The 10,612-nt window shown below is 40.1% G+C and overlaps 1 protein-coding gene across 1 annotated transcript; it reads left to right on the plus strand.

Moving 5' to 3' along the window:
- Positions 1-610: 610 nt before the first annotated feature.
- On the plus strand, positions 611-9,501 carry LOC146318710 (uncharacterized). Its single transcript, XM_084730818.1, has 8 exons — positions 611-684; positions 978-1,246; positions 2,167-4,933; positions 5,322-5,350; positions 5,566-5,727; positions 6,262-6,328; positions 6,520-6,624; positions 7,843-9,501. The coding sequence occupies exons 2-8, from the start codon at positions 1,029-1,031 to the stop codon at positions 8,623-8,625; spliced, it is 4,131 nt and encodes a 1,376-aa protein (XP_084586944.1). The 5' UTR covers positions 611-684; positions 978-1,028; the 3' UTR covers positions 8,626-9,501.
- Positions 9,502-10,612: the final 1,111 nt, after the last annotated feature.

Raw genomic sequence — 10,612 nt, forward strand, 5'->3', positions numbered from 1 at the left:
CTTACTATGACTACGGATAGATGTAACAGTGTGTGTAACAAATGTATATGTTTTCAGTTCTGGGGAAAAGCCTGCACAACAGGGACAGCTATCTAGATTTGCCATAACCCTGACATTGATCAAACCCTGATATGACACATGCATATTCAGCAATACAGTTCATACATGTGAAGTGTTTTTTGTCACTTTAAATTGTTAATTTTATTCAAAAATGTGTATTCTTTATTTCTTTATGTCATAAATTTGAGCATATAACCCATTTTTTGATTTTTGCATCTATCTACAGCTTGTGTTACAACTCACCCCAGTTATGGGGTAGGTTGTAACAGCGGAACTCTTTGTATTTCACATTAACTCAAATCATCTTTGATTATGTCGTACACATCCAAGTGAGTTTTATTTGTGACAGATATGAGTACTGTGTATCAAAGTTTGAAGTTACTACCATCCCCAGTCTCCCCCACATGCATACCCCATCATGTGCAGAAGAGTATACAGTAGAGGTTAATATAGTTCAAACTGGCTGCGTGCAACAGCTGCACCCTTTGTCATTGGATGGCACAGTAGTATATATTGATGTGTGAGTGGGTTTCACATGTGCTTCCTAGATGTATTAGAAGGTGCTTCACAGACAGAGAGTCATTGTGTTTGAATGACCACCACTCCTGTGACTTCCATCAGAACGTAAGTACAGATGTTGGATCTATGGTAGATGAAAATTATCTGAACTTACTTCTCTGAACTTGAATTAACTTTGATTAGAAACCTAGAACTTGTTTTAGAATTAGAAGTTGAAGCATTGGACTATTTTTTTTATTGAATGTAGCTCTGCATTAAACATGTATTCTTTTTTATTCATACTTCAATATAGTTAACAAGATGTGCATAAAACTATCATGTTACTGTTGTAGAAATAATGTGGATTAACATTGAATTGAATTATGTGTTTTATTTAAAGGAGAAAAATATTTCCCCAGGTATTAACACCCTGCCAGTTTCTGAGGACGACTCAGCTGCAGCATCAGTTGATGGAGAAATATTTCAGACCTGTACATCCTCAACGGGACATCAGAGGTGTCAACAGTCTCAAGTCTGAAATGTGTGACCATCAAGAAAAAGACCACAAGCATGGAAAGACTACAAACTCAAAATCTCAACAAATGAAGCAACATAACCAAAGTCAAAGCCACCATCGTCACCGTAAACAGCAAAACTTTCATCAGTCAGATGACAACGAGAGCCATGAGTAAGTTTGGACATTTTCTTATTTCAAAATTAAACACAGAATCTGTGCTTAGTTTAAAAAAGACAGACTGGATTGCACCAAAAAGATGATTTTAATCTAAGATTAATTCTAATCACAGTTTAGCAAAACTAGGTTTAAAATTAGTGAATGCAGATTAAAAAAATAAATAAGCAGAGCTCTGTTATTTTAATAAATCCAAGTTTAGTGTTTTAAACAGAAATTAAATAGTTTAATCAATATGGAGATGGTTGCTTACCCAAATTAAAATATACATATACATTGTTCGCTAGCTAGCTAAAAAGTTACTTTGTTTGCTAGCTAAAAGTTAGAAAAAAAAAAGGGTAAGAGTCACAAAGGGTTACTGTAGGCAAATGGACTGAGTTTCTAGACGATGTTTCACCTCTCATCCAAGAGGGTCCTTCAGTTACATTGCTAGCTAGCTAAAAAGTTAACAAAACATTAGCTCATTTGGTAGCCAGCTATAAAGTAAAAACATTATATTGTTTGATAGCTTGCTAAAAAGTTATCTAGCCTACAAATGATGGCTCAGCAGAGAAGCTTTAATTTCTCCTCCTTTAAGAAAACCTTGTTGGCTGAATTATCTGCTGGAATATATATCTATCTATCTATCTATCTATCTATCTATCTATCTATCTATCTATCTATACATATATATATATATATATATATATATATATACATATATATAATTTTTGGTGCAACCCAGCCCAGGATATTGAGACTTTCTATCCTATCTGTATCCTATCTGAGTTAATTTGCTGTAGAATTTTGAGTCACACATTTTCTCTATTACAAAAATAATTAAATGAATATAGTTATAATTACCTTCAGCTAGCATAAGCCTTGTGTGTATATATATTGATCTATATCTTTAATACCTATGTTTTCTTTTAAAATAGCACCCATTCAACAGCAGAGGACAGCCTTTTCAGTGATCATCACCCCGAACATCGACATAATGATGAGACTCATTATTCTCATTCTCACCATTACCACCGCAAGCAAAACCACCGCCATGTTTCTCTTTCAGAAACCACCTCAACTGGTTCCTCTTCATCCTCGTCTTCTTCTTCCTCCTCCTCTTCAACATCCTCCTCCTCCACTTCCTCCTCTTCCTCTTCCTTTTCTTCCTCATCTTCCACGTCTTCCTCTAGCCTGTTCTCTGAGACTAGTAGCGAGTGTCTCGATAGACATCCACTTAAGAAGTCCCAGCATTCACAGTCCTGCACTGACATTTCCAGGAAACACAAGTACTTCGAAGAAGGAGACGACATGGCCCCTTTGATAGATAAAAGTGGTAATCTAAACAGGCTCCCTGCCAAACAGGAACAGGAGAAAGGCAAGTCCTCTCGCAGTGGCACTACTCAGGGCAAGAAAAAACAGAGAATTGCAAGAGGCTCAGGAAATGATGGAAGTTTCCGTAAAGCCAAATCAATGGAGGCTCTCACTAGACCCAAAGAAAGAGATTGGCATGGAAATGAAGATGAAAATGAACAAGGGAGGAGGAAAGAGGAAGCCAAGAAGAATTTAATGAAGGAAAAAATGAAGTTCTCTGCCTTTCTTAATGAGATCACTCGGCAGGTGCTCAGCCCAATGAGACTTTCTACTCTTGGGGTTACTGATGTTCAAAGACCCTCCAGTCCAGGACAGGTCTCTGTTAGATCCACTAAGATCAACAACAGCATTGAGAAACTCAGACAGCAGAGGAGTCGGCCTGCCAGTGCAGAATCAACTAGCTCCAGCAAGATCTCTCACACCAGCAAGCCTGGATTTTCTCACTCTAGATCTTTCCACCACCATCATCACCACCGCTCCACAGACTCACCCAATCAGATGATTCACAGGCCTAGAAGCTGCACTGATCTTACCTGTTTGAAAAGACATCGCTCATGGTCTCCTCCACTTCGCTCTCATTCGCCTTCTTATAAGCACCATCACCACCGTCACCAAAGAGATCATCACATTTCTGGTCATCGTCATCATGGTGATTGCACCAGCCCAAGTTATCACCATCATCACAGAGACCACCATAACACAAGTCATCACCATCACCACAGACACCGCCACAGTCCTGTCTATCATCATGGAGATCATCATAGCCCCACTTATCACCATGGTGACCACCACAACACTTCTAATCACCACAGAGACCATGACAATACATCCCATCACAATCACTATGGAGGCCATCATCACCAAGATCACTACAACCCAGCTCACCACCATGGAGAGCACCACAGTATACATCACCATCGTTACCATGGAGACCATCATAGCCCCGGTCGTCACTATCACCATAGAGACCACCACGGCCATGCTCATCACCATCACCATGGAGACCACCATACTCCAACTCATCATCCCCACCATGGAGACCACCACAACCCAACTCATCATCATGAAGACCATCACAGTTCTGGACACCGCCGCCATAGCAGCTACCCAAACTCTGAATACCCTGCTACACCACGTCAGCGTAGACACCACAGCCTAAGCAATGAGCGTGAAGATCAACAAAGCTCAATCATTAATCATCACCATAGTGACCACCACAACCAAACACATGACCTTCACCATGGTGACCACCACAGTGAACCTCATCATCATCACCATGGAGACCACCACATTCCAGACCATCACCATCGCCCTGGAGACCACCACATTCAAGACCATCACCCTGTAGACCACCACATTTCAGGCCATCACCATGGGGACCATCACAATGAACCTCATCAGCATCATCATGGAGAACACAATAGTCCAGGCCATCACCATCACCAGGGAGACCACCACACTCCAAGCCATCACCATCACCATGGAGACCACCACAGTGAATCTCATCAGCATCACCATGGAGACCACCATAGTGAAGGTCATCTGCATCACCATGGAGACCACCACAGTCCAGGCCATCATCATCACCATGGGGATCACCATGGTGAATCTCAACAGCATCACCATGGAGACCACCACAGTCCAACCCATCAGCATCACCATAGAGACCATCACAGTCCAGAACGTCAACATCACCATGAAGATCACCACAGTGAATCTCGTCAGCATCATCATGAAGACCACCACAGTCCAGACCATCATCACCATGGTGACCAACACAGTCTAGACCATCAGCATCACCATGGAGACCACCACAGTGCAGGCCATCAGCATCACCATCACCATGGAGACCACCACAGTGAATCGCATCATCATCACCATGGAGACCACCACAGTTCAGACCATCAGCATCACCATGGAGACCACCACAGTCCAGGCCATCAGCATCACCATGGGGACCACCACAGTCCAGACCATCAGCATCCACATGGGGACCACCACAGTCCAGACCATCAGCATCACCATGGGGACCACCACAGTCCAAACCATCAGCATCACCATTGGGACCACCACAATCCAGATCATCAGCATCACCATGGGGACCACCACAGTCATCACAAAGGACATCACTCTGAATCACATTTCAGCCAGCCCCACCATGATAACCTTGATGATCACAATACTCATCTAAAGGGGCATTCTGCTGTCAGTCCATCTTCACAAAGGAAGATGGAGTCTCTCTCCAGCAAGGTGGATTCACCCAGGAGTACCAGCAGCCCCTCCAGTCAGGAAGAGGAACAGACAAGCTTCATTGGTCCATCATCACATAAAGTATGACATTTCTCTTGGGGTTACAACTATACTCATTCATGAACTCCCTCATTACAGTTTATCCATAAAGTAATTATTGGCAAATCAATAGTTGCTCCTGTTATACATGCTTGATTAACTGGTTATGTAATAATGTTCCACTGATTTGCTTGTCTATTGATTTGAGCACCAGTGTGCATGTTACCGTGGACAGCAGATTAGTAATTATTACAGAACAATAGATTGGTTATCTTGCACAAACTAATGATAATCAAATTGACATTCCAAATTGATGTTCTTTGTTCTTCTTCCATTTTCAGTTCATTGTTTCACTTTATTCTTTGGGCATCATTAATATGATTTATCAATGTAATTTGTCTTGTTAACAATTTTGTTTTCTTTAATACAGGAAAAGGGACATGAGCTGGGTAGAATCATGTAAGTGTGATTATTTTTAACTGGTAAAAGTTGTAGTCCAAATGACAACCATTATGGTGATATTGTCCATATATTAACTGGTTTTAAAGTAAAAATTATTTTAAAACATTGACTTGTGTAATTTTACAGCCAATGTGTAAAATAAAAGTAATTAGTGAGTAATTACAAAATAAATTTATTACATGTTCATGTATTTTGTATATCTATGCTGATAGGATACTACAGGAGCAGAATGTAGGACTGCATCAAAGTTTGCTGAAGACAGCAGTGAGGATGGAGTGTTTAGGAGAGGAGTTCATGAGCAGCCAAAAGCTTTTGGAGGCAGAACTCCAGAAGACACGCTTGGAGCTAAGCAACCTCACAGAGAGGTTTAAGAGGTAAAGAATACACAGAAAGCACTTTTACAAACTTCTGTCATGACCCCCTTCAGGAGCCAAAAAGTTCATGTTTCTCACCAACAATTTTTTTCTCAATTTCTGCCACCTTTTGCTCTCTGCTTCAACAACAGTTCTAACTAACTAGCTAATTCTACATCAGTCATTACCCAACTAGTTAGCTCACATTTTGCTTTGTAGCAAATCTCTACCTAACTAGCTAGCTAATGTACATTAATTGTTAACAAGCTAGTTAGCTAGTGTTTTGATAACATTAGCAAACTTAAGATGTGACTATATTTCTTTTACAGGTTCCCCAGCAACATCTCTTAACCATCTTCAAAGTTTGGTTTTCGTTTCAACATAGACAACACGAGATCCAAAATTTGACTTTGACCTATCTCAAGTTTTAAATTATAGTTGTAAATTATACATTGCTATACTACTTAATCTCATGATATAATTTATGTATACTGCAATATAGTGTACCATATTTGAGTAACTTCTCTCTTTTTCTCTGCCTGTGCCTTATTTTAGACTACACGACAACTGCTCCTCAACACAACAGACTAATAGTCTTCTAGAGCAAAGGCTTCACTCTGTGGTGAGATCGGAGGCATTTCTATGTTTCTTGTACTCAAGCTTAAATTATTAGAAATATATGAGCCTTTTTTTCCTGAATTATTAAGGTTAACTGAGCAGTAAAAGTTATTGAAACTATTGGAAGCGAATACCTCACCCAACTTACTGAAGGTGTATCTGTGATAACTGTGCTTCCTGTACTTTCTGTGTTAGACTCAGAGTATGGAAGGAGAACGAGAGAGGCTGAACCGACGTATTTCAGCACTGACGGAGAAACTCGCTGATGCAAAATTCGCAAACAGTGTGGAAACAGTCAATGTAAGATCTTTACCTCCCTCTTAAATTCTTGGCAGAGTGGCCTCACAAACAAATTCAGAGGCAGGGGAGGAATGCCAGAAAAGGGTACCGCCACAATGACTAGAAAATATCCTGGTATTTGTGGATTGATTTCTGTGCCTTTAATGGACAAGAATACACAGACAAAAATACAAATGGAATATTGAGAAGCCTCTCTGAGACTGTGTAGTCCACATACAACATTCAGCATCTGTATGATTTTTACCCGGGTACAAATGGGTATTTGCAAATAGTTACATAGCTATTTGATTATACACATCGACCTCTCATTTTAGCTACAAAAAGTATTAATTTACTGTGGATAAGAGGCTGTGGTGAAGGACTAGTTTAAGTGCAAGATTCTCCCACAGGAGAGTTGGGTTGGAGTCCTGCGCTGTGGGACAGCATTTTGACAACAGTGTGAAATTACATTTCTGTGGTGTCTGTTTTTTAATTGTTATCTTCAGTTTTCAGTCACAGTTTGGTTAGGTTTAGGTGACAAAACTACTTGGTTATGTTTAAAGAAAGGTCATGGTTTGTCTCTGCCATGCAGGTGTAAATAGTAACATTGGTCATTTATACCAGGAAGCAAATAGCATTGTTAGTTACAGACACCTGGGTGCTTGTCTCTGTGGTGCTTGGCTATATACATTTGGGTGTAAATAGCCATGTTGGCTATTCCACCCCAGGTGCATATAGCCACATTAGCTATTGTAACCTGAGTATGAATGGCATCTGCCTTTTTTATTCATACAAAAACCTTTTCTTAAAGGACTAGTGTGTAGGATTTAGTGCCGTCTAATGGTAAGCTTGCAGATTGCAAAAACAATGTCTTACCCTCCCCTTCCAAGCATGAAGGAGAACCTACGGTAGCCATAAAACTTGCAAAAAATACAGAAGGCTGTATTTAGAGACAGTATCTGGTTTGTCCATTCTGGGCTGCAGTAGAAACATGGCGGTGCAACATGGTGGCGTCCACGGAAGAGGACCTGTGCCCTCTGTAGATATAAATGTCTCATTCTAAGGTAATGGAAACACAACAATTCTTACTGTCAGGTTATTATACATTAATGAAAACATACTTATGAATATTATATTCCATTTCTGCCATATTCTGCCAATAAAGTCACATATATCTTTGACCTTGACATTCACATTTAAACAATAAACTCTTCCATTTTTAAACTCTTCTTACTGTAGGTAACCTCACTGCTGCACAGAACCGACCTCCATTTTCAGTCAGATGACGGCATGAATCAGGTGGTTCTCCCCATCACGCCCCCTCCAGCTCAATTCATGGATAACCATAACTTTGGAAAGGCCAAAGCCAGCGGGCAAGAGCAGTCTCTAGGTCCAGTTCCAGAAGAGGAGGAATCTGACTGGTCAGAGCTGGGAGAAGAGACCCCACGATTTATACTAACAGGATTAAACAGAGGTCAAGCCTGGAGACACCGGGAAGGAGACGTTGACAAAGACAGTGAGTCAGGGGGTGAGGAAATCATCAGACGACACTCTCCGCGTCCACTCCAGATACCTCATCTCCAGTTCACCATCCACAACGAGAATTTGTCTGATGGCATGATGGGTGAGGGCACCTACAGGATCACCACCAGTCCAACACTTGGCTCCGCCATCCTGATCCGGTCAGCTAGCCTGGAGGAAATCCCATGCCATCACATGGAAAAGGAGCTAAGAGGCACGGAGGCCATGATGGACCTCCACCACCAAGGGGACGAAGCCATCACAGATTTAGATAATGAGATCATTCATCACTGGGGAGCGAGCAACAACAGGGAGATAGAAAGCAGAATGTCAGAGGCAGACAGTGGCCTGTCTAGCCTGCAATCAGCTGAGCAGATGCTCAACCACTTCATATGTGAGCTGCCGTCGGGTGAAGGAAAAGGTCAGGGTGTGGCTGAGGTGCACGGCTGGACAGGAGGGATTCCGGATGAGGTGTTGAAAGGGGAGCGAACACAGCTGTGATCAAAACATGGGTGCGCTCTTCACTGAGTTTGAAATTACTTGAATCTTAATTAAATTGGAATAGCTCAGTGAAGCTCTGTTTCAGTGTCTCAGTGGTTCAGTCCTCCTAATTAACATGTGGTTTGCAGAGAGCTGACCTTTGAATTCAAACTGTGTTTTCATTTCCAAAAGCATATGGGACTCCCTCATTTGTTTCTTAATAAAAATTTGGTCTCAAACAGATAATTGTATTATATACATTTAATGCCCATTCGCAGTTTTAACCAAATTTTAAGAAATTAGATCATACAACCAACATTTTCCTAGTGGAATTTGGGACAGATGTATAATACATGTACCTAAGCATAAACTATATTTTTCTGTACCTTGAAACTTGCTCTACAGCTTAGATTTATGGTTTCATGTAATGGTAAAATGTAAATGTGTATTTTTATTGCATAACTGCAGATATAGGCAGTTGCTTTCCTGTCATTTCATCTCTGCAGAACACAAAAAGTAATTATGTTAGTCTTTTTGCTTTTTTGCATGAAACATGTAGGCTATTCATATAAGTTGTACTTCTTGTGTAGGTAGTCACAATTATGTGTTGTTAAATGCATTGTTTAATGCTATAATGCATGTTAAGCACAATCTGAAACATCAGTGTTTTCCTGTTAAGTAGTCTTAGTGGCCATGTATTATATAACATAATGTAAACTCACAAATACGGTTATGAAATAGCTTTAAATATGTGTATATAAAAGTATCATCTTGTTGTAGTTATCTGTCATTACAGCAATTAACCTACCTAGAGAAATGCTTATCTGAGCAAATTTCTGAAGCTTGTGTAAATGTCATCCATGTAACTCTGTTCATGTAATATCTAATAAACTACAATGAAGCATAATTTCAACTGTCAACATTTGTTTTGTATCTAATTGAATTTCCTTGAAAAGTATTAGATATAGATGAAGATAGATGTAGGGAGGAGTTGATTCCTAATTCCAAGATTCCTAACTTGTTCAGGTGGAACCAACAGAAAGTCTGGAACATCTGACTCCATCTTCTTAAAGGAGGTCATTAAAATTGTAGCTGGCTAGGATGTGGAGTTTTCCAGCCTCAGGGCTGGATTTTGTCTTGGTTAGAGAGAACTGGACAATGGACAAGAACATGGCAATGCAATTACAGTATTATTAAAATATAGCAATGTGGTATATGACATTCAGTGGTGGTTGCAACATTTGTAGAACAAATTCATATTACTGGTAACAACTAGTTAGCTACTAATGAAATATAAATGTAAAACATGTAACATAATGTACCCATCAACTTTCTTATGCATCAAGGAGAAGTAAGCCAGCTCTGAGTCAAGTTGGGGCGCTTTAGCAGGCTGTTTATATAAATAATAAATCAATTAATAAATACCTTCATATGTAATGACATCCCCATCAGCCACTGTGCTTTGTGTTTAGTGCTAATTAGCACACGTGAATGTGTTAACACACTAAACAATAATGGTAAACATGGTAAACACAACACCTGGTAAATATCAGCATGTATTGTGAGGATGATAGCATGATAAAATTAGCATGTAGCTCAAAGTGCAGCCTCAGAGCTGCTGGCATGGGGACTCTTATTGATGTATGAACTGTATTAAATATTATGGACTACAAGTTTAACTCTACAGATGCAGCATAATGCTTACTATGTGTTTCATCAGAACTTCATCAGAACCCTTAGTTCAGGCACAGGACATGGACTTTATCTCCCAGCTGGCCTCAGAGCACTTTGGAGGTGAAAGGAAGCTGTCCTGTTGTGACCCTGACCTGGATTAGCGTGAAGAATATGAAGAGAGGAATCCTGTACCTGGTTGTGATTTGTATAAAAAAAGAAAGAGTAGAATCAGTTGCAGGGTGGCAAAAAGAATAACTTCCCCTTGTCTTGATTCTGTCTGAAATTCAGCAAACAACCAAACATTATGACCAGTATAAAGAGAATACTATATATA

Source organism: Lutjanus erythropterus, chromosome 11, assembly GCF_056507025.1.
Source record: "Lutjanus erythropterus isolate fLutEry1 chromosome 11, fLutEry1.hap2, whole genome shotgun sequence".
In the NCBI taxonomy this organism is placed as follows: Eukaryota; Metazoa; Chordata; class Actinopteri; order Lutjaniformes; family Lutjanidae; genus Lutjanus; species Lutjanus erythropterus.